Below are 27,196 nucleotides of genomic sequence, written 5' to 3' on the forward strand. Positions count from 1 at the left end.
AGACCGCAGCCATGTTGAGTGTGTCACAGTGGAGGAAAAATGGCTGGGGACCAACTTATCACGTAGAATGCGACCACGTCTGTACGTAATCTGTGGATACTCCCCCAATACATCCTCTAGGTCGGGGTCCATTTTCAGGATCCTCCAATGGCGTTGCAGAATATTTTTGACTTGTTTAGATCCTCTGTCAAATGTAGTGATGATACGTAGCGCCTTAGCAGCAGTATTACTGGGCTGATTAGGGGTAAGTAAAGTAGATCTTTGTCGAGTCAAAGCTATCTTGTAAGCGGATCTAAGGACATGATCGGGGTAACCCCTTTGTAAAAATTGTGCCCTCAGGTCGGTTGCTTGGGCCACAAAGTCTTTTTTATTAGAACATGGTAATCTTGATAATTTTAAAGTTATGTTTAAATACAATGACACTCCCCCCTCTGGGGCCATTATTATAATTTTTTTGCCTAATTGATATTGGAGTGCTTCTAAAGCCTAAACAGATTTAGAGCTTTTGTTCATTTTCTGTCAGTTTTCCTTCCTTGGCATGGCAGGGTTCTTGGCAACAGGCTTTGATGCTGATAATTGGCTTCATGAAGCTAAAGATATATTTTCTGACAAACAATTTTACCAGAAAAAATATTTGCCTTCCTTTCACACAGCCTTAACTGATCTAACACAGGTATATAAGGAACAAATTACCTCTTGGTGGGAGGTCCAGAGTCTGGACAATTATATTAAAAATAACATTGTCCCTAGAGGTCTTCTCATTTCCCTTCTGCCAGCAGCTCGTTCACGTAATCCCGGTTTCATGACCAAATGGGAACCTGAGGCCTCTAACAGTTCCCTGAGACTCATGAGGCTACTGGTGGAAGAGGAAAAGGGCACATTGAACATCCTGAACCAGAAACTGACTGAACATATTGAGGTGGTGCAGACCTTCTCACAGGAGGCTGAGTTCTCCAATAGAGAGAAACAGTTACAACTTACCCTTGAGAAGTATCAGTACCACCTCAAGGAAAGAAAACATCGCCAGTTCATAAGGGATCTGTCTGATTTCAAGGAGAATCGCATTTATTCTTCTGTGAATAACACAAAAAGAGAAAACAAACAGAGTAACTCAGAGAGGTCTTCAACTGAGACAGACTTCTGTGACTCAGAACGTGAAACAGGCCCTAAGACAAACAAGTATCCCAATAGAGGCACACCGAGAAGAGGCCGTTTCCGGGGCCCCTATCGGGGACGTGATAACCGTTTTTTAGGGCAACCCAGTCCGACTCTGGACTACCCTCTCCACAGTCGTGCACAACTGCCGCCAGCTCAACCTCAGGACCAGAGGTAATTAATTTATCTTCACGCCTCCTCACTCAGGACGAAATTAACACTTTAGAACTAGGACTTTCCTTTGTGCCTACCCTGAAATTTGACAGATTCACTGCAGTTAAAGATCTGAATCTGTTCATCTGTAAATTGAGGTGGCACAAACACTTTAAACATATGGATAGACGTCAATGTCTTGAGTTAGGGATTCCAGTCGAGTTACTGGGGGATGTACAACTGTTACATTCCCTCGATATGGAAGATAACTCCACTTCAGGTTTTTGTCCTTTTACAGATCTAAAATCTAAAAGCACTAAATTGCCACCTAGTTCTAGTGAAATTTCATGTGTTGATGTCTTTCTCAACATGGTCACTAAAGACCTGGAGGATCTACGAGTCTCTTTACATTATTCCAATTGCGCTGAGTCGGTGACCACTGCTATTTCTTCTCTAGCTAATGACCCCCAAATCATCATCAAACCTGCAGATAAGGGGGGAAACATTGTGGTCATCGACTCAGTGCACTATAAGAATATGTGTAAGAACCTCTTGTCTGACAAAGAGACCTATGAGATCCTGGAGAGAGACCCCATGGATATGTATAAACGGGAATTAAAGTCCATTCTAGATGAGGCTAAGGCCTCTAAGGTCATTTCATCTGAAGAGTATACCTTTCTTCTTCCTTTGCATCCCCGTAGATCCACCTTCTATTGTCTCCCTAAAATTCATAAGGGGACATCCCCATTGAAAGGGAGGCAAATAGTGTCAGGGGTTGATAATCTGAACCAAAATCTGGGGATCTATATTGATCGAGTCTTGGCCCCATTTGTCAATATGTTGCCATCCCATTTAAAGGATACCACGGACCTCCTAAAGCAGCTGGAGGGTCTGACACTTGAGGATGATTGTCTCCTATCAAGCATTGATGTGGAGGCTTTGTACTTCTCAATACCGCATCAATTGGGTTTGGCGGCAGTAGAATTCTTTCTAAGATCTCGTGGCTGCCAATATCGCGCCCACAGCCAATTCATCGTCTGGATCCTTGAATTCACCCTGAACAGGAATTTCTTCTCCTTTGATAATAAAATTTACCACCAGCTCAGGGGTACCGCGATGGGGAGCCCTTGTGCTCCCTCGTATGCAAATCTATTCCTGGGCTGGTGGGAGGAGACCCTGGTTTTTGGGGACAGGGACCCGGATGAATTGTCTAGAATTGGGCTGTGGGCGGGATATATCGATGATATATTCATCATATGAAATGGTAACCCTGCTCAGTTTGAGTCCTTTGTATCTCATCTGAACCAAAATGAGATCGGGATGAGGTTCACCTGTGAGACACATTCCACCTGTTTGCCATTCTTGGATATCAAGATTACCAAGAATGACAAAGGTGAACTAGACACTTCCATCCATAGAAAACCGAATGCCACGAACTCCCTTCTGAGATTGGAGAGCAGCCACCCTCTCCCACTCAAAAGAGGGATGCCTAGGGGTCAATATCTCCGCCTGAGGAGAAACTGTTCTAATAAAAAAGACTTTGTGGCCCAAGCAACCGACCTGAGGGCACGATTTTTACAAAGGGGTTACCCCGATCATGTCCTTAGATCCGCTTACAAGATAGCCTTGACTTGACAAAGATCTACTTTACTTACCCCTAATCAGCCCAGTAATCCTGCTGCTAAGGCGCTATGTATCATCGCTACATTTGACAGAGGATCTAAACAAGTCAAAAATATTCTGCAACGCCATTGGGGGATCCTGAAAATGGACCCCGACCTAGAGGATGTATTGGGGGAGTATCCACAGATTACGTACAGACGTGGTCACAACCTACGTGATAAGTTGGTCCACAGCCATTTTTCCTCCACTGTGACACACTCAACATGGCTGCGGTCTAACTTAGTAGGTAGTCATAAATGCGGCAACTGTGTAGCATGTAAGCACATTATGACCACAAAATCCTTCACCAGTTCAGTCACGGGCAGGATGTACCCCATCTCACATTTTATTAACTTTAAAGAGGACCTTTCACCTGTATAAACTATGTGAACCGAGTATGCTGCCATATAGAGCGGCACCCGGGGATCTCACTGCACTTACTATTATCCCCGGGCGCCGCTCCGTTCTCCCGTTATAGGCTCCGGTACCTTTGCTTTTTAAGTTATAGTAGGCGGGTCTTCCCTTGTCCTGTGGGCGTCTCCTTCTCCTAGGCTGCAGCGCTGGCCAATCGCAGCGCACAGCTCACAGCCTGGGAGAAAAAAACCTCCCAGGCTGTGAGCTGTGCGCTGCGATTGGCCAGCACTGCAGCCTAGGAGAAGGAGATGCCCACAGGACAAGGGAAGACTATAACTTAAAAAGCAAAAGGTACCGGAGCCTATAACGGGAGAACGGAGCGGCGCCCGGGCATAATAGTAAGTGCAGTGAGATCCCCGGGCGCCGCTCTATATGGCAGCATACTCAGTTCACATAGTTTATACAGGTGAAAGGTCCTCTTTAAATCCAGGGGAGTTATATATCGCATCCTCTGTGAATGTGGGTTGGAGTAGATTGGCAAAACCATACGTGAATTCCAGAGGAGGATTGGTGAGCATCTGGGGGACATTGTACACAAAAGAGATACCCCGGTAGCCAAACATGTGCACACTGAGCACAATGGCAGAGCCCAGTTAAGGTTCATGGGCATTGACCTTGTCAAACCTCCTCCCAGAGGGAAAAATTGGGATAGGAATCTCCTCCAGTGTGAATCACGATGGATCTTTCATCTAAAAACATCAGCCCCATATGGCATGAATGAAAGACTTAACTATACCTGTTTTATCTAAAACTGCTTATTGTTCTCGTTTCAGATGCATCAATAATGTCCTCTTGTCTTCTTCCCTGCACTAAATGCCATTGGCCTGTTTTGGCCATATATTATATAGGTTACTATGGATGCACACACTGTGTGTCCCACGTGACTGCCTGCTTACCCGTGTAGTTAGGCAACCCCCTGTACCGCCCCTCCCACGTGATCCCGTCGTCGGCCTCTGACGTCACACGCAGTGCCCGTGCCGGATCTCATGCGCGGCGCTCCCGCCTGACGTCACACGCCGAGGTTTATGGTGGGTGGGGGACGTGTCTCTGGTGAGGCGCTACTATTTAAAGTCCACTGGTTATATGCATCACTGCGGCTGGTAGATTTTGTTGTTATTTCCCCCAATCATAGGGGTTCTATTACACATAGGATTATTACATCCTCCTGACCGTATAGCATAGGACTACCGCTACTTTGCACCCCATCATCAAGGGGCAGCAGATGCAAGCTTAAGTGCTTGATCCAGTGTTTTAGCCACAGGCTACACACCTTCGGTTTTTCTCTGTCTTTTTCCACTCTTGTACCTATTTCCCTGAAGAGTCGACACAGACAGAAACGTGCTACGTCGGGAGGTCATCGGAATTTCTTTCACTGGCCATTTCATGTGATTTAGGGATCAGGTCCAAGGTAGGGACAGGTATCCGGACGGGGTCGCCCCTTTCGGGGCGGGTGCTCTGTATAGATAGGCAGTAGAAAAATAGCCCCCTCCCCAATTGGTAGGGTTATACAGGGCCCAGATCTGCATCTACTATACAGATACCAAGTAAGATTGCGACTTCCCGTGCGGTTTACATACAGTGTGTCTGGGATATCCTTCCTGGCTGATCCCACTGTCTACAAGGGTCTGGTTAGACTGCTCACATCTGTTACTAGGTGGAGCAGGTTTATTTATTCTACCAGCATTTAGGGTACCATTCCTGGTCCTCTACTATATGTTTGTTTGTGTATCACAGTGGGTCACATAATTTTTTATTTGCAAGATAACATTAAAAGTTATGTTTTAATACAATGACACTCCCCCCTCTGGGGCCATTATTATTATTTTTTGCCTAATTGATATTGGAGTGCTTCTAAAGCCTAAACAGATTTAGAGCTTTTGTTCATTTCCTTCCATATAGACATCTACATGTATTTAAGAAGGGACAGTCAACCAGTTGTGGGACTCTGTTTAGTGCAAATAGTTAGAGACAGTGAGACGGGTGAATTTTTCACTGCTCCCTACATTGTCATTCCCTTTAAAGAAGCACTACAACAAAAAGGTTTCTTCTCTGACCTATTAAAAAGGTAAATAATGTAAACTATAGTGAATGTAATTTTCTTACCAGTGTCTGTATTTGTGCGTTATCCCCCTCTGATCCTCGGCTGTGTCATGTGACCAACACTCTGACTTTCCAAATAAGACAGCATCTTATGTGTGGACAGGAAGTCAGTTTGTCTATGTATTTCTATGGGAGCCTCAATATCAGTCTCATAGGAATGAATACAGAAGTAACTGACTTCCTGTCCTGTGTCAGTTGGAAATCATCATGCACCTTTCTAACATTCAGACCACTAGTTACATAGTAACACCGTTTTTAAGGCTGAAAAAAGACATCTGTCCATCTAGTTGATCCAGACAAAGGCAAAAAATAATATGTGAGGCAGAAGTCAATTTTCCTTACTTTAAGGGAAAAATCTTTCCCGTCTTGAATCAGGCAATCAGAATAACTCCCTGGATCAACGACTCTTCTCCAGAAATCGAATAAATATAACCTGTAATATTATTACACTCCAGAAATAGATCGAGGCCCCTCTTGAATTCCTTTATTGTACTCACCATCACCACCTCCTCAGGCAGAGAGTTCCATAGTCTCACTGCTCTTACCGTAAAGAATCCTTTTCTATGTTTGTGTACAAACCTCCTTTCCTCCAGACGCAGAGGATGTCCCCTCGTCACAGTCTTGGGGATAAATAGATGATGGGATAGATCTCTGTACTGACCCCTGATATATTTATACATATTAATTAGATCTCCCCTCAGTCGTCTTTTTTTCTAAAGTGAATAACCCTAATGTTGATAATCTTTCAGGGTACTGTAGTTGCCCCATTCCAGTTATTACTTTAGTTGCCCTCCTCTGAACTCTCTCCAGCTCTGCTATGTCTGCCTTGTTCACAGGAGCCCAGAACTGTACACAGTACTCCATGTGTGGTCTGACTAGTGATTTGTAAAGTGGTAGGACTATGTTCTCCTCATGGGCATTTATGCCCATTTTGATGCAACCCATTATCTTATTGGCCTTGGCAGCAGCTGCCTGACACTGTTTTTTGCAGCTTAGTTTGCTGTTCACTAAAATTCCTAGGTCCTTTTCTATGTCAGTGTTACCGAGTGTTTTACCATTTAGTATGTACGGGTGACTTGCATTATTCCTTTCCATGTACATAACCTTACATTTGTCAGTGTTAAACCTCATCTGCCACTTATCTGCCCAAGCCTCCAATCTCTCCAGATCCCTCTGTATTAGTATACTGTCCTCTTCAGTGTTAATTACTTTACACAGTTTAGTGTCATCTGCGAAAATGTATACTTTACTATGCAAGCCTACAAGATCATTAATAAATATATTGAAGAGGATAGGGCCCAATACTGACCCCTGAGGTACCCCACTAGTGACAGTGGCCCAATCTGAGTGTGTACCGTTAATAACCACCCTCTGTTTTCTATTACTGAGCCAGTTACTTACCCACATACAGACATTTTCTCCCAGTCCGAGTATTCTCATTTTATATACTAACCTTTTATGTGGTACAGTGTCAAATGCTTTGAAGAAGACCAGATATTCGACATTCATTGATTCGCCGCTGTCAAGTCTAGAACTTACCTCCTCATAGAAACTGATTAAATTAGTGGGACATGACCGATCTCTCATGAAGCCATGCTGATATGGCGTTATTTGCTTATTGTCATTGAGGTACTCCAAGATCCCAGACGTCATAGTATCAATGAAAAGTACAGATTGCCCTCACACACAATAATAAAAAAGTTGTGGGGGTAAGAATATGGTGATGCAAAGAAAAAAAACATCCCCCCACAAAGTTTTTTATTTTTTTCAGAATTAAAGCACAAGAAAAACTATACATACATATGTGCTATTGTTGTAATTGTAGTGACCCGGAGAATGAAAGCAACAGGTTACTTTTACCGCATAGGAAATGCTTCAAAAGCAAAGCCCATAAAACTGTGTTGAATTTGTTTTTTTTTTTTAATAATTCCACCCCATTTTTCCCGCTGTTTTGTTTCCTGACCGCAGCAGTGATGTCCCTTGTACTGCTGAGGCCAGTGACTGGCTGCACAGTGACCTAGGTGCCCGGGATGTCACTGCTGCAGCCAGGAAGAAGCAGGGAGGAAAATGGTAAGTATGGCTTATTTTGTTATTTGAGCACATTGGGCTGTCTGTTTTTACTGAACTCTGACAACTCTTTTTCTCCTGTAATTTTTCCAAGCGCTGACACTAGTTTTCCATCACATCTCCACTCAACAGAACTGTGCTCATTCATACTGAAGGACATATTGTTCAATTTTCATTTTTAATGTGTGTATTCACACATCAGTGATTTAGCATGGTCCGTGGGTCCGTTTTTTGTTTTTTTAGCCTGGATGCAGGCTCGATTTTGTCCGTGTTCACTGATCCATCCCGTCCATTATAGTCTATGGGTCCGTGAAAACCACAGATGCAACACAGATGGCATCCATGGTTTTCACAGACCCATAGACTATAATTGATGTGATGGATCCGTGAACACGGGCGAAATAGAGCCTGCATCCAGGCTAAAAAAAAACTGACCCATGGACTGTGCTAAAACACTGATGTGTGAATACACACATTAAAATGAATGGGGAAGTGTGCTATCCGTGGAGAACACGTACAGCACACGTGTGTGGAACACTGACGTGTAAATGAGGCTTATACAGTACCAGAAATGTGCATGAGATTAGGCAAATTTCAGAAGCACTTTGCTTTTTTCTTACATGCGGAAATTGACCCACTGCATGGACTCTGAAATCTGCAGCATGTCAATTGTTGCGTCTTCTTGTGGAGATTTCACCCTTTTCAATGGAAGCGATAGAGCTGCGGAAAATAGGTACCAAATCCGCACCAGAAAGATTTCAAGCGGATTTTCTGCACCGTGTGCAGGTACCTTTTGTGGTCAGTTCACACAGGGTTTTTTTTATGCTGATTTTGGAGTGTTCCCGCCTCAAAATCAGCTCCTCCAAACAGCCTCTCGTTCATATCAATGGCAAACAGCGCATGGAAAAAAAGAAGCAGCATGCCCCATCTTGGGGCGCAATCCGAGCTGACTCTATCATTGAAATGAATGGGAAGCAGAAAAATACAGCTCCATGTAAGTCCATGCGTTACTTGTGAGTTCTCTGTTTGTATTCAACAACCATTGGATAAAAAAACTTGTAAAAAAACATGAAATAAAAAGCAGACTGTAGGCACTAGTGTGAACGTAGCCTTACACAAGTCCCCCGCTGCTAGCTGTACCACATTCAGACGGTTACCACACAGTGCTATTGGACAGGTCATTGCAGGTGTGCACCACACAGGCATAGGCCACCTACAAAACAGACATAAGTCAGCTCCACAACACCTATGGAGACCAATGGCAGCTGGAACAAAACATTCCTCTAAAACGCCACATTTCCCTGTGTCTCGCTGAGGGGTGGAAAAACTCTTGACATTTTCTCCCTTCAGCCATTACTAATTTAGGGTAAGGGCACACTGCCCACTGCTATTAATATACAAGCATGACTGTGATGCGCACCAGACAGGTGGCGACCACTTCAAGCCTGCGTACAACTAGTGCAGGCTCGTGCCCTCCGCTTATTGGCCGCCGCCTTTTTTCAGTCAGTGACGTAAGCAGAGACGGAGTATAAATATAATTGGGACGGGCAATTTTCTTAATGAACTATCAGTAGAAGGAGACAAGGAGTGTGTTGTGGATCAGCTGAAGGGGCATCATGCGGCGCATTGTCATCGGTATCGGCGGGTAAGTTTAATATTTGAACGCTGTGTGATGGTTATTTATTGATGGGCTATTTTATTTGCCGCACTGCACATGTAGCTTGGATATCGCCTGTCATGCCACTAAAAAGTGGCCGGGAAAGTAGTATCAGTGGGAGCTAGATCTTCCTTTAGTGAATGAGCGTGATAATCGGTGCTGGCGGCTCGGACGCGTGAAGTATGTCAGACCTGGCGGGAGGTTTGAACGGGTGGCTGCTGGTCACCGCGCGCTCGTCCTCTTCCCGCCGTGTGGGCTGTTCTCTGGTCCTCTGCCTATATCTTATCTATAGTAACGAGCTTCTGCTGCCAAATGTGTATACTTTCCATAGCTGTATGAAATACTTCCTTTATTTCCAGTAGAAATGCATTATTCGCATCAGTGTTTCACAGCATACCCCAAAGAGGAACGTAACCCTTTTTGGCAAAATTATTTTATCTTAAAGGGAACCTGTCACCAGGATTTAGTGTATAGAGCTGGGGACATGGGCTGCTAGATGGCCGCTAGCACATCTGCAATACCCAGTCCCCATAGCTCTGTGTTTTAATTTTGTTAAAAAACAGTTTTGAGCCATATGCAAATGACCTGATATGAGTCCTGTATCCGGAAAGGAGCCCAGCACCGCCCCGCGTCCTCCGAATCTCCTCCTTGCTGACGTCAAAGAGCTGGAGCGCTGAAATCTCGCGATGCGCGAGGTAGCGCATGCGTAGTTCGTTCCCTGTGCTGATGCCAGCACAGGGAATGAACATGATGCCGACACTGCGCATGCGCTAGCTCGTGCATCGCGAGATTTCAGCGATCCAGCTCTGACGCCAGCAAGGAGGAGATTCGGAGGACGCGGGGCGGTGCTGGGCTCCTTTCTGCTGGGCTCCTCTCCGGACACAGGACATATCAGGTTCATTTGCATGTGGATCAAAACAGTTTTTTAACACAATAAAAGCACACAGAGCTATGGGGACTAGATATTGCGGATGTGCTAGCGGCCATCTAGCAGCCCATGTCCCCAGCTCTGTGCACAAAATCCTGGTGACAGGTTCCCTTTAAAATCCTTGCCAACCTTTTCAAACTGCATGTTGTGTGGTAACCCATGTATCTTTACTTCTGTCCCGGGCGGTTACTCCAGTTTTTGTAAGAGTGTGACTTTAAGGGCTCTTCTACATTTTGTGTTATTTTTATTTATATAAAATGTTCTAGATGCATTTTGGCACCAGCTGTTGAGTGCCAGAAGTTGCTGCCATTGGAAAAGAGCAGGAGTCTGTATGGGGGGAGTCTCATGAAAGTGAGCACTTCCCTCAGAATTTTCAGGTGGAGAGTGATGTGGGTGCATGCATTATACACTGCTTGTTTCCATGGTTACAACCATCCTGTCCATCAGTGGTGGTCGTGCTTGGACCCATAGGAAAAAGCACCAGCCTATGTGCGATCCTGCGGTGTCGACCACCAGGGCCGATGCTTTTTCCTATAGTGTGTAAGCACGACCACCACTGATGGACAGAATGGTTGTAAAACGAGCAGTGTATAATGTAATGGAAAAATAACTCCAATCACAATACATTAGTAATTAGTGCCTTGTATAACCTTCCTCTACATGATAAATGCCACTTGCTGAAGTCAGGCGAGACCCTTTAATGCTGCTCATGAATGGTATGACTTGGGACTGTGAAGCTGTTGGGCCGTGTAACTTAGCAGTTTCTTCTCTCTTCAGAGTTACGAATGGTGGTAAGACCACACTGACGAAACGGCTTGTTAGTGTCCTTCCGAATTGTTGTGTGATCCATCAGGATGACTTCTTCAAGGTAAGTATAACCTGTTCACATGCCATGGCCTATAGCCTTTCATCTGATTCCTGTTATACTTCCCTAGGCTTTTTTACTTTTTTTTTTTTTTTAATCCATCCTGTTACATGTTAGCATGGTATGGACTTCTCAAGTAATGTGGCAAACATTTTATTTGGAGACACTCTATTTCTGTCTATCTAGTCTTCTCCTGTTTTGTGTGCATCCGCTGCATTATTTGCAGCATTTTTATTGCTCACTATGTTTCAGCCACCAGATCAGATAGAAGTTGGTGAAGATGGCTTTAAACAATGGGATGGTAAGAACTGTGTTCGCTGTAGGATGCAGTAATGTATATTGAGTATCTTTTTTCATTATTTCTATATTGATGCCGTTCTGTGTCTTTTCTAAGTCTTTGTTTGCTCTACAGTGATAACTGCCATTGATATGGAAGCAATGGTGAATACAGTAACTGCCTGGGCTGAGAATCCTGTCAAGTTCGCCAGATCCCATGGAATTGCCCCATCTCGTCCGGAGTTTGAAGATGTGCAGATACTGATTTTGGAGGGTTTTCTGCTGTACAATCACAAGTAATAGTCTTGTATATTCTGACTACACTACTGTGCAATGTAGCTTTAAAATCACAGCATACCATATTTTAACTTTGTGATTTCTGTAAACTTCAGAATGGGGGAACCCACTTGCAGTTCTTGGAATAATTTGGATTTTAAAGGTTTTGTTAGAACTGATTTTGGAAGTACAGTATATTGCATGACCTTAGTGCATTTTAACACTTTGGCAGGGACTTTTTTTCTTTTTACTTTGCCTTGGGGGATGTCATTTTAACCTTTGAATCGTGGTGGTCCTGTATGTACACTGCTGCTGGAGTTGGCTGAGAGCTTTACTCTGCTTCATTCAAATTTAGAGCACATGCCCCAGAGTTAAACCCCTGTGGGTAGGCGATAAGTTGTCTTGGTGGGAAAACCCCTTTAATGTTCATACTGTAAGAGCAGGTCCCTAAGGACAATGAGTACAGTAGACCCATGGTCAGACAGAAACTTGCTGCATCATAAATGACTGTTTTACGTTTGGGTTAGATGAGTCTTGCTTGGTCTGTGAGATGTTGCCATCACACAAGCTTGTTGCTCAGTAGGCATTATGTTGCTAGCAAATCAGCAGAGCTGTTGGGTCTTGGCATGACCAGATCGGCACTACTGTTAATGAAAGAAATGGTGCAAAATACAAGGGGAAAGCTTCCACGACAAATACTGTGATTGGCCCACATTGACTAATGTCAGTGCACATAGGAACAGTTATAAACTGCTTCGAAACGTAATACCTCTAGTTTAGCAATGGGGGGTTTGTCTGTGGGGACACGGCCTAACGCAGTGGTGGACAAACTTTTTTTTTTTTGTCAACTGAGCCAAATATTGTCTATCCCTGCAGCAGATTGATCATCCAACCTTAGTCAGGCCTTTTGCACAGCACACGTTCGGTAAGGACTAGTGTTTGGCGAACTTGTGGTTTCAAGTTCGGCGTACAGGTTTCAGGTTATCTAAGAATTCCGTTATGATCCGTGGTAGCGGAATCATAACTGATTTCTTAGATAACCCAAACCTTGTATGCTGAGCTTGAAACCACAAGTTAGTTCAATACTAGTAGGGTTGGGCAATATACCGGTATCACGATATACCGCAGTATTAAAAAAACGGCGATATGGCTATCGCAGTTTCCTAATTACTGCGGTATTTCGTGATGTAATAGAATCGGTCATGTGCGCTGACCGCTTCTATCCGCGGCCGCCCGCCCCAGCATGAACAGATACTGGACATTTGCAGAGTACTTGTGCAAATGTCCCTGATACCTGCTGGCCGCTTGCGGCGGCGCTCTTAGCAGTTCGGCGTGGGGGAAGGAATTCTGTGACTCGCATTCCCGGCACCCAACCTCTGAGAGGACGCTGTGATCTGTGCAATTAACCCCTCAGGTGTGGCACCTGAGGGGTTAATTGCGCGGATCACAGCGTCCTCTCAGAGGTCGGGTGCCGGGAATTTTCTTCAGTCTCTGACTCTTCATTGGTGGCAGTGGGCAGTGCGCTCCCCTCCCTAGTCCCTCCCCAGTATTCATCATCATTGGTGGCAGTGGGCAGTTCCGACCCGAGTCCCAGCAGTGTAATGCTGGGGGCTCCGATTGGTTAGCAATGGCAGCCAAGACGCTACTGAAGTCCTGGCTGCCATGGTATGTTGGTGAGCAGCATTATACTGACGTGCGCCGTGGCCGCCAGGCGCTCCTTCTCATAGGTCTGTGTGCGGCGCATTGCTAATGCTATAAGCATTAGCAATGCGCCGCACAGACAGAAGGAGCGACCGGCGGCCATGGCGCACGTGAGTATAATGCTGCTCACGAACATACCATGGCAGCCAGGACTTCAGTAGCGTCTTGGCTGCCATGGTAACCGATCGGAGCCCCAGCATTACACTGCTACTCCGATCGGAACTGGCCACTGCCACCAATGATTGATACTGGGGGGGGGGGGGGGGGGGGGGGTTGATTTACCAGAGGGGGCTGATGAGAGGGAGAGGCTGGGGGGCTGGGCTGATCAGAGGCTGGTGGCTGTTTTTTGGACTTTTGTTTGGTCAGTGGTCACAAAATAAATGTTATTTATTTAATTGGTATCGGTGATTAACGTCTCCTTGCGGCTGCCCCATACAGTATAACGTCTCCTTGTGGCCCCAAGTGTTTTTTTTTTTTTTTTCCTTCTAAATGGGCATTTATTGCGATATATCGTTAGAATATTTTTGATATCATCCAACCCTAGTAGAGAGTGGTTACTTCATGCAGTCTATCAACATACGCATGTTCTGACTGCTAAAAATGGGAGAATCTTTTGTTTTTAAGATGTTTTTTTTTTTTTGTGAAATTGTTCATATTTTTTTATTTTTTTTTTTATTGCACTGAATTCTAATATGTTAACTTGTGTATTGCCGCAAGAACGGTGGAGGTGCTCAGATTATTTTTTTTTTCCCTTAAAGGTTACTGGCAAACATGTGCTCAGAACGTTACTATTTAAGCATTCCATATGAAGAGTGCAAGAGGAGGCGCAGGTTAGTGTTAATGTGTGTGTCCATGTGAGCAAGGGGCAGGGGTCCCTTTACAGCACTTTTCATAAACAGAAATTCTCATGGCCACTCACTGTGCAGGGAACTATAAAACAGTCAGTGAATTGGAGTGTTGCACTTCCTAGAGTGTAAGGGTGCATTCCCACAGCTGTCTGTTTTGTGGGTTGCAGATCTTCAAAATATGAACACCAGCTGCATGTGTGTACCCTGCATTGTGATGTGGATCCATTGACTTCAATGGGTACACAATCCTCAAGATACAGGCAAACATACGGAGCCATGTCACAAAAGATAGGGCACTTCCTATCTTTGGACGCATCTTGCACATTCATTGAAGTCAATTGGTCTCGCTGTGATGTGTCCGTGTTTTGCAGGTTGCGGTCCACAAGACTAACACTGCAGTGTGAATACACCTTATTATTTGCGTGCACACGTTTTCTTCATATTCTTTGCTGTGGAAAAACTAAACTGCTCTGACTTTTTAAAAACCCCATTCACACTGTGAATCGTCCAGTCTGCAAAATGGTATGCATTCAAAATCTGCAGCAGATTTGAATCAATACTTTAGCACAGTTTGCCTCAAGTATTTGGTCTGTAAGGGAATGTTGACACTTATTTCTGCTGGTTGAAAAAAACACGGTTGATTCAGGATTAATATGAATCTGTAATCCCAAAATGTTACTTGGGCCTGATCTATGCACTGAAGTGCTGTCCACATCCAGTATATGGTGTCCAAATGCTAGCCAGAAGTAGCTGGCTGGACACAACTAATATATGTGCAGCCTTAGCCATGTGAATATGCCCTTAGAATGAAATCTGCTAATCATTCCTTTACATCAGGGATCAGCAACCTCTGGCACTACAGGTATTGTGACACTAACTCCCAGAATCCTCCTTTAAAGGGGTATTCTCATCATGGACAATGGGGGCATATCACTAGGATATGCCCCCATTGTCTTATAGGTAACAGAGCCCTGAAAGTGAAGGAGGGCGCACTGTATGTGCAGCCACCCTCCATTCATTTTCTATGGGGCCGCCAAAAATAGAGCACTGGCTCGGCTATTTCCGTTGACCCCATAGAAGTGAATGGGAACGGTGGCCAGTCATGCGGTTTGCGCTCCCATTCACTTCTATGGGTTGGTGGCCGGACCAGAGTCCTCCAGCCACCACCTTGCGGGGCTCTGTTCCCAATATAGGTGCGGGTCCCAGCGGTGGGACCCGAACCTTTAAGACATGGGGGTATATCCTAACAATATGTCCCCATTGTCTATGATGAGGCAACCCCCTTTAACTGGTCAAGTCACTTGAAATAAATAACCTTTTTCTACATTTCAAATGCAGTCAGCACAGTGGGGGTTACAAGAACAGCCAAGTGTGCATGCTGGGAGTTGTAGTTTTACAGCAGCTGGATTGCTGCAGGTTGCTGATCCCTGATATACATAGTACTGTAGTTTGCTGCAAAAGTGACTAGTCTGAAAATGGTCTAAAGGAAACAGCCACTTGGGGCCAACTGCTAATGTTTGACCACAACTGCTGACATGAGATGCTGTATTAGCATGCCCTCTTAACACCCCTGCTCCCCATTCCCCTATCTGTACTTCAGAAGCATTTCCCCACAAAGACTTGTGTTGGCACATCCTTGTAATCTGCCATAAAATACCTGAATGTATATGTATCTGATGGTTTTCCCTCTCTCCATATAGTGGCAGAAACTACACTATTCCAGACCCACCAGGGTTATTTGATGGTCATGTCTGGCCAATGTATTTGAAACACAGACAAGAGATGGAAGAAAGTGGTGTGAGTATAGGTATGTATTTCAGTTACAACTGTGCTTCTGTGGAATGGAAAATGCTATTTACAGTGAGGAACAGAAGTATTTGAATACCCTGTGATTTTGCAAGTTCTCCCACTTAGAAATCATGGAGGGGTCTGAAATTCACATTGTAGGTGCATTCCCACTCTGAGACAGAATTAAAAAAAAATTGTATGATCTTTAAAGAATTTGTCTTGCACTGCTGAACATAAATATTTGAACTTCTGAGAAACAACAAGAATTCTGGCTCTCAAAGACCTGTTACTGTGCCTTTTTAAAAAGTCCACCTCTACTCCACTCCTTAATCTAACTTAGTAGCATCTGTCTGAGCTCCTTTAAGACCCCTGTCCACCCCGTCAGACGCTAACTACCATGGGCAAGACCAAAGAACTGTCAAGACACCAGAGACAATTGTGGTTCTTGAGTGGCCTAGCCAGTCTCCAGACCTAAATCCAATAGAACATCTTTGGAAGGAGCTGAGACTCCATGTTGCTCAGCGACAGCCCCGGAACCTGACAGATCTAGAGGGGATCTGTGTGGAGGAGTGGGCCAAAATCCCTGTTGCAGTGTGTGCAGACCTGGTCAAGAAATACAGGAAACATTTGACCTCTGATTCCAGACAAAGGCTTCTGTACCAAATATTAACACTGATTTTCTCAGGTGGTGTTCAAATACTTATGTTCAGCAGTGCAAGACAATTTCTTAAAAAATCATACAATGTGTGATTTCCTGAAATTTTATGACTTTTTTATTTATTTTATTTTTTATTCTCTCAGTGGGAATGTACCTACAATGTGAATTTTGGACCCCTCCATGATTTCTAAGTGGGAGAACTTGCAAAATCACGGGCTGTTCAAATACTTTTCCTCACTGTACTCTAAAATGAGCAAAGTATACATTGTATAATGCCTTTTGCGATCTGTAAAGAAGCTGTTATATGGCTGTTTAACTTATGTAAATAAGGCTCTTAAAGCTGGAAAGATTTGCAAAAAACTTTGGATGGGTCTCATGACTCAAGCTATCACTCCAAATGTACAGCTATCAGCCAAATCACAGCTGTGAAAGTGGCCCATGTCAATAGGGACTTGCACGGAGTGCTGTCCGCATCTTTTGCGGCCCCATTGAAGTGAATGGGTCCGCACCCGAGCCGCTAAACAAAATGCAGCTCTGATGTGCACCACAACAGTCGTGTGCATGAGGCCTTATTCACACATCGGTGATTGTGAGGCACAAGAGGTGCAGATCTTTCCCTTATACCTTATGTCTGTGGAGGCTCCAACCCTGGTTTAGCTCCCAATCACTGACTAAAAATGAATAAAGCCTCATTCACATGTCAGTGTTTCACAGACATGTGCTGTACATGTTCTCAACGGACAGCACATGTCCCCATTCATTTGAATGTGTGTATTCACACATCAGTGTTGGCATGGTCCGGGAATTTGTGTTCTTAGCACAGATGTGCATGTTCACGGATCCTTCACACCCGTTAGTCTATGGGTCTGTGAAAACCACGGATGCCATCAGTGTTTCACAGGTCATTAAGACTTTCTTTTGAAAGTTATTTTTCAGCTGTTCAATTTGGGTGAAACAGACAGCAAAAAAACACGCAGATCCTTCACAGATGTATCGCTGACCACCTGAGCACGGACGTGTGAATGAGGCTTTAGGCAAAATACAAGGGGGAGGGGGTATATTAACAAGACTAGCATTTGTTACCAGTCTTTATCTCCTGTGGACTGGAGTGAGATGTCCCTAATGTGCAGTATTCGGCCACTTAATAAATCATGCACAACTATATTTATTATATCGGACAGGCTCTGGAGGATTTCGCCTTCCGGCTAAGCCCCAGAAGAAAAGTAATGTGAATCTATCAGAACTTATGGTATGCACCATAATGTGCAACATAACACCACTTGTGTAGCATAAAAAGAACACTTATAATGCAAACTTAGACTTTGAATTTACTCATTTTAAGATTATTAATTTCTTTCCCCTCTGTAGTGGCTCTTGATGGTCTTCGCTCAAAGAATGAAATATTCACCCAAGTATATACAGATATCCAGAACAGATTCTTGAATGCTTCCTAGGTGAATCCATGTTGACATTTCTTTGCTTTTAATGCTTCAGTACTAAAACTTTTTTTTATTTTTCTTTCTGTTTTCCTTTCAGGACCTAAAACCTTAAGGACTCCTTCTGTAACTGCCTCCATTAGTTGTGTAACAACTGAGGATTTTTGTATATAATTTTAACTTATTAAGTTTAGCTGGAAACTTGTTTTGAAAGTTTTTTTTTTTATCGTCAGTCATCTGTTTTTATTTACTGTTAATTTTATACTTGTACTATTATATCATTGAATGAAGTATCTTGTCGTTTGATTTAATACTGCATAATATACCTGCTCTTCCAGGTACCATATACTTCAAAAGCACATGACTTGAATGAGAAGATTCCATTTTGCATTCTAATTGGCCAGATACACAACCTGCATCACTTAAAAAAAAAATATATATAAATGCTTGGGTATTACACACTTTGGTATTGTCTGAACAGAATAAATAAGGCCCCTTAACCTACACTGAAGTGTATACTAATGAGACTGCTGGGCCACTGACATTGGTTGAATGGACCATGACCATATATACAGCTATGTGCCAACATAAACCATACCATAATCTCCATGTGTACCTCCAAGGCGCAGTGTATGTGAATCTTGTGATAAGAGTACATGGAACAATATTACATGGTAATACCATATTACATGGTAGTCTTGCTTTCATGGTTCCAGATTGGAGGGTGGGGAAAAGAAATGGGCTGGTTGCATGGCTGACACTAGTAACCCTAATGAGACCCGTTATGTGTCACCAGAAGGTGTACAGAATAATCCCTACATGTTTCATTCTGCCAATATCGCCAGACCTCATCACAAAATGCAGTCAACCTGCAAGTAGTGTATTATAAAGCAGGATGTGCTGAGCAGGTTGATATACTGAATCTTTTCCCACTATACCCACCACAACTGTGTGTATACAGAGATGGCTATTAATCTTATAAGTATACCCATGTACAACGGAACCCATATAAAGAGAGATTTTGAAGTGTAAATTACAAGTTCTACTTGCTCTCTTCCCACAAAACGATATCTGCTCAGCTCCTGCTCTATAACATGCTGCTTGCACTGCATTTCTTGGTCACAAATTCTCTTTAAAGTATGTACACCAAATTGAGAAAAAAATTTTTTGGGGCTATCATATTTTTCAATTGGCCTTTATTAAAAATATTGAGCTGTTCAGTCACAAAGGGTTAATTGTTTTTCAAACTGTGATTGGTACTTTCACTTTGCTGGTTATCTAATTACCCTTATATGTAAACTACTAAGAGATCAAACGCTTATTTAAGGGCTTATGCGCACGAACATACATTCTTTCTGTGTCAAGGTTTTAATTATTTTTTTTTGGGCGGAACCATTCACTTCACTCCATATTTCTGTTCTGCAAAATACATACGGTCATGTGTATGAGATAAGGATTGAGTTATGAGTGTTTGATGTGAGAGAACACATAAGAAGTCAGTCTGCTCATCAGATGGAAAGGACAAACGATACACAGGCAGCTAGTAGAGCATTTTAGCTCTGTACAGAAAAAAGGATTCCATATTGTTAATAAAGACCAATTGAAAAATGATTTTTAGCTCAAAAGTATAATGCAATAATAAAAAAATTGCCCCAAAGGTGTACATGGCCTTTAAATTCTCCATATGATGACCTAAATTGTGCCATCCACCCATTATACTTTTGTTAAGTTGCCTGGCATTCTTTGCCAGTTTGACTGATATAACCAAGTCTTTTGCATGATCATGTTCCATAGGGTTTTGTTTTATGTAATGTGGCCTCTATTTGCACTTCACAAGTGTAGTGGGGGGAAAGAGGTTTGGCTTGCATATATTGGTTAAAACATTTTAACCAATATATCCAAACCACACTCCTCCTCCCCTCCCTCTCTACCTTTGTTCGCTTTCCACTTCTGGTGGTCCTGGTGTGCAGTGACCGCTGCGGCCACATGTGGTAGAATGCTGCGTCACTAGCAGTGATCTGCCGTTCTAGTACATATATAAATATACAACTTAGGCCAATGACTGGCTGCAGTGGACCATGCCACCTCCAGTCTGATGGGGGGCCTGAAGTTGAAATTGCAACACTAAGAAGGAAAAGTTGTGGAATTATGGAAATTAAATGGTGGACATGTTAATGATCTACAAACTATAAAAAAATGGAAACAAGATATTCAAAAACTTGATTTGTTCAGTATAGCGCAGGGGTGCACAACCTGTGTGCTGCATACGGCCCCCAGAGCCATGGTTTGTGGCCCCTATCCTGCTGGGCAGAAACACAGCTAATCGTGTGATCAGCTGTTTCTGCCCAGAACCGTACAATTGCAGGCTTACAGCTCCTGCACTGGAGCAGGACGGGTCCCTGGCTGTCAGACAGTGGGGGAGCCGAGGAGAAGGCAGAAGCAGTGTATCAGTGCTTCCTTCTCACACAGGTGAGCGGCGCACTGTGCAGTTTAGACCCGGCGATTATGTGATTGTTGGGGGCAGAGGACTGCAGAGCCTCACCAGCTCTGCCCTGTACAAAGCCCCCCTCAGCAGGCTGGTTTTCCCTGTGACTGTGGGGCTCCTTTTGGATGTTTCAGTGGAAATAGTGCAAAAAAAAGGCTGTGTCCCCAAAGGTCTTTTATGGACAAATTACGTGGCAGATATATATTAAAAGTGCAAAATAAAAGTTCAGTGTTCCCCATAGGTCTTTTAGCTACCGGAGGTTTTTCATCTTTCTTCCCAAGCCATAACGTTTTATTTGTTTCTACATAGCTGTAATGAGGGCTTTTATGTGGGACAAGTTGTACTTTCTAATGCCACCATTAATATGGCATAAAATGTTGTGGGAAGCGGTAAAAAATTCCAAATGGGGTGGAATTGGAAAGAACATGCAATCCCTCCACAGGTTTACAGATTTTGTTCCCACAGCGTTTTGTTTACGGCAAAACTGACTCATGCCCTTCATTCTCTGGGTCAGTACGATTACAAAGATACCCATATGTATAGGTTCTTTACGTCTAAATAGTGTAAAAATAAACTTAAACTGATTTATTTTTTCTGTGTATTTAGGTATTTTTTTATTATATGGAAAGGGGTGATTTAAACTAATTAATAAAAAAAAAATTGATCGTTATGTGCCTTATATGAGCTTATTACTTTTTATAAATCAAGAATTTATTAGCTTTAGTTTGCTCATTTCTTATCCTGGCCTGCCATCTGGTGGCCAAAATAAGAATTGCAGTTTGAATACGGTTAGCCTACTCAATAAGGCCTCATGCACACGACCGTTGTGTGCATCCGTGGCCGTTATGCCGTTTTCCTTTTTTTTGTGGACCAATTGACTTTCAATGGGACCGTGGAAAAATCTGAAAATGCACCGTTTTGCAGTGACCTGTCCAATTTATTTTATTTTTTTTTGACGGACAACGGTTCACGGACCCATTCAAGTCAATGGGTCCGTGAAAGAACACGGATGCACACAAGATTGGCGTCCGTGATCTGTGGCCGTAGGTTACTTTCATACAGACGGATCCGAAGATCCGTCTGCATAAAAGCTTTTTCAGAGATGAGTTTTCACTTTGTGAAAACTCATATCCGACAGTATATTCTAACACAGAGGCATTCCCATGGTGATGGGGACACTTCTAGTTAGAATATACTACGAACTGTGTACATGACTGCTGCCTGGCAGCACCCGATCTCTTACAGGGAGCTGTGATCTGCACAATTAACCCAGTGCGCCCCCCCCCCCCCCCCCTCTATTGTAATATCATTGGTGGCCAGTGTGCGGCCTCCATCGCCCCCCCCCCCCCCCCCTCCCTTTCTTGTATTACCATTGGTGGCCAGTGTGCGGCCAATGAAATTACAATAGAGGGGGGCCGACTGAGGCCGCACACTGGCCACCAATGATATTCAAACTGGGGAGGGAGGGGGTCTGCTGCCTGGCAGCCCCTGATCTCTTACAGGGGGCTATGATACGCACAATTAACCCCTTCAGGTGTGGCACCTGAAGGGTTAATTGTGCTGATCACAGCCCCCTGTAAAAGATCGGGTGCTGCCAGGCAGCAGGGGGCAGTCATGTACACAGTTAGAATATACTACTAACTAGAAGCGTCCCCATCACTATGGGAACGCCTGTGTTAGAATATACTGTCGGATCTGAGTTTCACGATGTAACTCAAATCCGATGGTATATTCTAACATAGAGGCGTTCCCATGGTGATGGGGACGCTTCAAGTTAAAATATACCATCGCATTGGAGAAAACTCCGATCCTATGGTATATTAACTCCTGACTTTACATTGAAAGTCAATGGGGGACTGATCCGTTTGAAATTGCACCATATTGTGTCAACGTCAAACGGCTCCGTCCCCATTGACTTGCATTTTTTTTTCATGTCCGTATATCCTCCAAAAATCAAGGAAGACCCACGGATGGATAAACGGAACCCGTTTTTGCGGACCGCAAAAAAAATGGTCGAGTGCATGAGGCCTAAGGCTCACAGTATTCCGCGCAATTACCTATGCCCGGATTGGACACACGGGGCATAGGCATTTAATTACTGCAATCGACATTATTGCTGGTCACGGTAATTAGCTGCAGGTCTCTGCTGTAACAGCAGCGATCTGCCAGCCATGAGTCCCACTGCACGTGCGAGTGGGTGTCATGTTTACAAATCACACCAGTGCCGTACATGTACGGTGCTGGTAGCCTAAGGGTTAAAGACCTCTTGGGGTCATACAGTGCTGGGAAAATATATAAAAAGAAAGTTAGCAAAAAATTGTAAAATAAATAAATTACAAGTAAAAGAGAACTATAAAAAGTGCTAAATAAAATTGTATATTTTAAAAATAAAGTAATGATAAAAAAAAAAGTGCACAATAAGTCAGTGTCCCACAAAGGTGGTTTTGTAGCAGAAATATATTTAAAAAAGAAGAAATAGTAAAATACATAGAAGAAAAAAAGCCCACACCAACCAAAACCATTAAAATATCACCCTATTCATGTGAAACTATACATATTGTATAATAAAATGCTCTAAAACATATAGGGAACTAATATAATAGTTTGCATATTTACTGTAAATGAGCTGTAGTCTGAATAAAAATGACTTTAAAAAAAATGCATTAAGCTGTGTGTTATGTAATAAAAAGCTGCAAAAGTTATTTTGGTAGTGCAAAAAAAAGTTTACGAGTGTTTTGAACTATGTGTGCTAAATCACATAACAATTGACTAGTCATTAGGCCTGGTCATTAAAGGGTTAACCAATATGTGCTTTCCTGGCTAGTAAGGCCTCATACACACCATGCTGAATTTCTTGCAACTGCTGCAGTGATTATTCATTTCTATGGGATCACTGCTGCCCAGCGATCCTGGTCACGTGACCAGTGTAGCTCTTAAAGAGGTTGTCTGGTCCCAAAATTAAAATTATTTTTATGTGCGCCTAACACCCCTCTCCATCCATATGCCCTAATACCTGTTTTTCATGTCTGAGCTTTCCTTTCTCCCTGAAAGACATCACATTATCCTGGCAGATCTGTTTACTTTCTTCCCTTGTTTCTTGAATACATAACTTTATTGATACACAATCCTGGCTGCACTGCACAGAGATGAGTTACAGGCTGGACCCACCCCCCACCCCTCTACCTGTAGCAGCTACTCCATCTATAACTCTTGTGTCTATCTTTCTACACCCAGACATGAATTATCTGGTCAGGGAAGCCAAGGTTGGCCTGGTAATTGTGGCTGACCCATGGATTCCTGGGCCGATCACAGTAATTTGCATGATCCCTATCACTTATACTGAGCCGCCATAACAGTTACAATCAGTGTCCCCATAACTGACATTCACACTTGCGGCAGAGGATTCCGACAGGCAGTTCTGGATGCAATCCGGACGCAAACTGATGGCATTTGTCATGCGGATCCGTCTGACAAATGCATTGCAATACCGAATCTGTCTCTCCAGTGTCATCCAGAAAAACTGATCCAGTCCAGTATAGGGGGCCAAGGGCCTTCAAAGTGGACAAGTCTTTGAGAAAACTAATGGCCATAGAATGGAAACACCCGGAAAAAGGTCCGGTCCTGACAAAAAGATTTAAATTAATGTTTCCCCTGCAGGAGGAAGATTTGCAGGGTTGGTTTCCGCCTCCTAAAGTGGATATGGCAATATCTAAGCTCTCTAGAGCTTTAGTTCCCTCTGACGATGGAAGTAATTTAAAAGACCCCCTAGACAGACGAGTAGAATGCTCGCTCAGACGTAACTACACTGCTGCTGCCGCCTCTGCCTCTGTGGCTATTGCCGGCAGTGAGGTCTCAAATTTTGTCCGCCCCCGCACACTCAGAATCCAGTCTGATCTGGATACTGGGGTTGCCAGAGACGATATTCTGGACCAGTTCAAGACCCTTTTGTTAGGGATAGATTTTTTGACGGACGCATCCCAGCAGCAGCTAAAATTAGCTGCTAAATCTATGGCACTTTCTTCGGCCAGCAGTCATCCTCTGGCTGAGGCCATGGGCAGCAGACAACACGTCAAAATTCAACCTCTGCTCTCTTCCCTATGAGCCGGGCAGGCTATTCGGTTCTGAGCTGGATCGCTTAATGGAGGACCTCGCTGATAAAAAGGGGAAGTCCCTTCCTCAACAATCCTTTCGGGGTCGAGGAAGAGGTAGACCAGCAAGGTTCCAGAGGGGAGACAGGACCCAGAGGTGCCCTGAAGGAAATAAAAGAGGTAGAGGTCGTGGAAACCGCAGGGCTGAACCATGACTCTTAGCAGCCCAACGGTTTCCCGTCCCCACCTGCTGTTCCAGCCCCAAACCCTCAGTTCAATCCTCCAGTCCTTTATTTCAAGTTTTTTGGAATCAAAAAATTACACACCCATGGGTGTTAGAGGTCATAACATCAGGGTACAAGATCGACTTTATTTCCCTACCTCAGGAGAGGTTCATCCTGACGAGGGTTTTGACTCCCACCAGGCAGTTAGTCCTGGAGGATTCGGTACGGCAGTACGTACAAAAGGGGGCACTGGAGGAACTTCCTCCGCGCGAGCAAGGTCGGGGAGTCTATTCTCCGATATTTCTGGTCCCAAAGCCATCAGGGGATTGGCGTATGATCATCGACCTACGCTATTTAAACCGTTTTATCAGAAAGAAGCGTTTCCGGATGGAAACCATTAGTTCAGTTCTAAACATCCCGAACCCAGGAGACATGATGGTAACGATAGATCTGAAGGATGCTTACCTTCATGTTCCCATCTATCCAGCGCACAAAAAATACCTCAGAGTTGCGGTGACCATAGGCGGTGTAGTGAAGCACTACCAATTTGCTGTGTTGCTCTGTTCTAAGTGCTGCGCTCCCTTAGAGTGAGGGAGATTATATGTATGTATATATGCTTACACGAAGATCTTTTGCCCTCCCAAATTTGTGTAAGGTCCTTGCTACTTCCCCACTTGTGCTGCTGGTTAAGACGAAAGGGAAGCGTCAATTTTGACGTAAATTTGTTTTCCCTTAGTCCTAACAGCAGCACACAAATTTCCCACCCTCTGGGTTGTGTGGATTACTTGTTAAAGAAAGCAATCCCGTCCAGACAAGGGGCGGGTTATATAGGGGTGGCATCAATTAATTAATCAATTATATACTTGGCAGAGATTTTTGTTCAATCAAAATTCTGCCTGTTCTGACCAGCTTCACAGGGGCAAACCCCCACTTGTGCTGCTGTTAGGACTAAGGGAAAACAAATTTACGTCAAAATTGACGCGTCCCTCCTTAAAAAAAAAAAAAGCCGTTGTAAAGCCGCTTGTTCTACAGTCCCAGTGGCTAGCGTTTTACAGATCTTGTTAAGCCAGCTCACGCAGTTCCCAGAGAAGAAATACTGTCCAATATGCCGCTCCTGAAGTCAGCCTCTGATTTTCTATGCGATGCTCCTCTGGACTCTATGAAATTTTCCTTTAGGTCTTTGGCACTTACCAATGAGGCACGTCAGGCCCTATGGATCAAGCAATGACCAGGGGATTTATGATTTTAAAAAAAAAAACGTTTTTCCAGTCTTCTGTTCCAGCTGGATTCTCTTTTTGGACCTCAATTGGAGAAGATTTTAGATTCCCTAAACAAAGAAAAGGGAAATAATTTTCTTGAAACCAAGAGAAAAATTCCACAGTACCAGTCCTTCGTTCCCAAAGAAGAAGGCAAGGGCCCTAAGAGGAATAAATCGTCTGTGTCATCTAAAATAGATGATTTGCCCCTCAGACACAGAAGAATCCTCAGATGACGAAAACCTCTTGGGGGTAAGAATACTTTTTATTTCCTAGGTCTTTTGGATTTCAGCACAGTTAACACTTCATCAAAGACCTTTTCCATTTTGTCCTTAAACCAGGATAGGAAAACTTCTGGCTGCATCTGACCCGACCGCAGAGATGAAGTACATTGAGAGCAGATATCAATGGAACAGTCATCAGGAAACAGCTGGCACTGGTTACACAGTGTGTGTCTAGATTTGCTTTTTCTCTTTCTGGCCTGGTTCTGAGATGGAACGCTGCAGGCTGACAGAGCACGTCTGGCCTTTGAAGACGGTGGAAGATAAGCCCTGCTTTCTGTGATGTGTCGGCAGACCCCAGCGCATGCGTGATACAGACAAAGCTCCCCACAGCCTCCCGCGCAGGCACTGGCCCCCGGCACAGCAAACCCAGCAGCGACACATCCGCAACGACTGTTATGCGAAACTGGGAGGGAGGGAGCCAACACAGTTTGCGTATTCAGTGTGCGCTGTGCAAACTACACACAGGGGAAGGCAGCACACTAAACACCTACAAGCCCAGGGACAGAGACCCCTCTCTCTGATATGGCTTGGATAACAAAACACTCCAAGTTCTTTAAAGGGAGTCTGTCACTTGTTTTTCACCAATATAATTAAGAGCACTGCCCCATAGAAGATTGTATACACATCGCAAACATACCTGTGTGCACTTTGTGCCTTTATTCCATGTCCAGGAAAAGCACTTTCTGCTGGAAAACAGCTCCTAAGTGCCCAGCTCTGCTGCTGCATGTGCCCAAAGCAAACCAGGCTGAAGAGGGGAGGGCTGCTTTAGCTGCTCATATCTTAGGATTGTTACCAGCTAGAAATATGGGCCTGACCTTGTTTGAAAGCTGGCATCCCAACCTTTCAAACTATACCAGAATAGCATTATATCCACT

At 43.9% G+C, this 27,196-nt stretch overlaps 1 protein-coding gene across 1 annotated transcript; it reads left to right on the plus strand.

The window, feature by feature from the left end:
* Positions 1-9,055: 9,055 nt before the first annotated feature.
* Positions 9,056-18,274, plus strand: NMRK2 (nicotinamide riboside kinase 2). Its single transcript, XM_040420424.1, has 8 exons — positions 9,056-9,196; positions 10,914-11,004; positions 11,254-11,302; positions 11,414-11,573; positions 14,013-14,084; positions 15,803-15,909; positions 17,917-18,002; positions 18,085-18,274. The coding sequence occupies exons 1-7, from the start codon at positions 9,168-9,170 to the stop codon at positions 18,000-18,002; spliced, it is 594 nt and encodes a 197-aa protein (XP_040276358.1). The 5' UTR covers positions 9,056-9,167; the 3' UTR covers positions 18,085-18,274.
* Positions 18,275-27,196: the final 8,922 nt, after the last annotated feature.

This window comes from Bufo bufo, chromosome 2 (assembly GCF_905171765.1).
Source record: "Bufo bufo chromosome 2, aBufBuf1.1, whole genome shotgun sequence".
Taxonomy (NCBI): domain Eukaryota; kingdom Metazoa; phylum Chordata; class Amphibia; order Anura; family Bufonidae; genus Bufo; species Bufo bufo.

Coding starts and splice junctions, on each gene's coding strand:
- NMRK2 (XM_040420424.1), top strand. CDS start 9,168: ATGCGGCGCATTGTCATCGGTATCGGCGG. Junction 11,574..14,012: donor TTTCTGCTGTACAATCACAA/GTAATAGTCTTG, acceptor TTTCCCTTAAAG/GTTACTGGCAAACATGTGCT. Junction 14,085..15,802: donor GAGTGCAAGAGGAGGCGCAG/GTTAGTGTTAAT, acceptor CTCTCCATATAG/TGGCAGAAACTACACTATTC.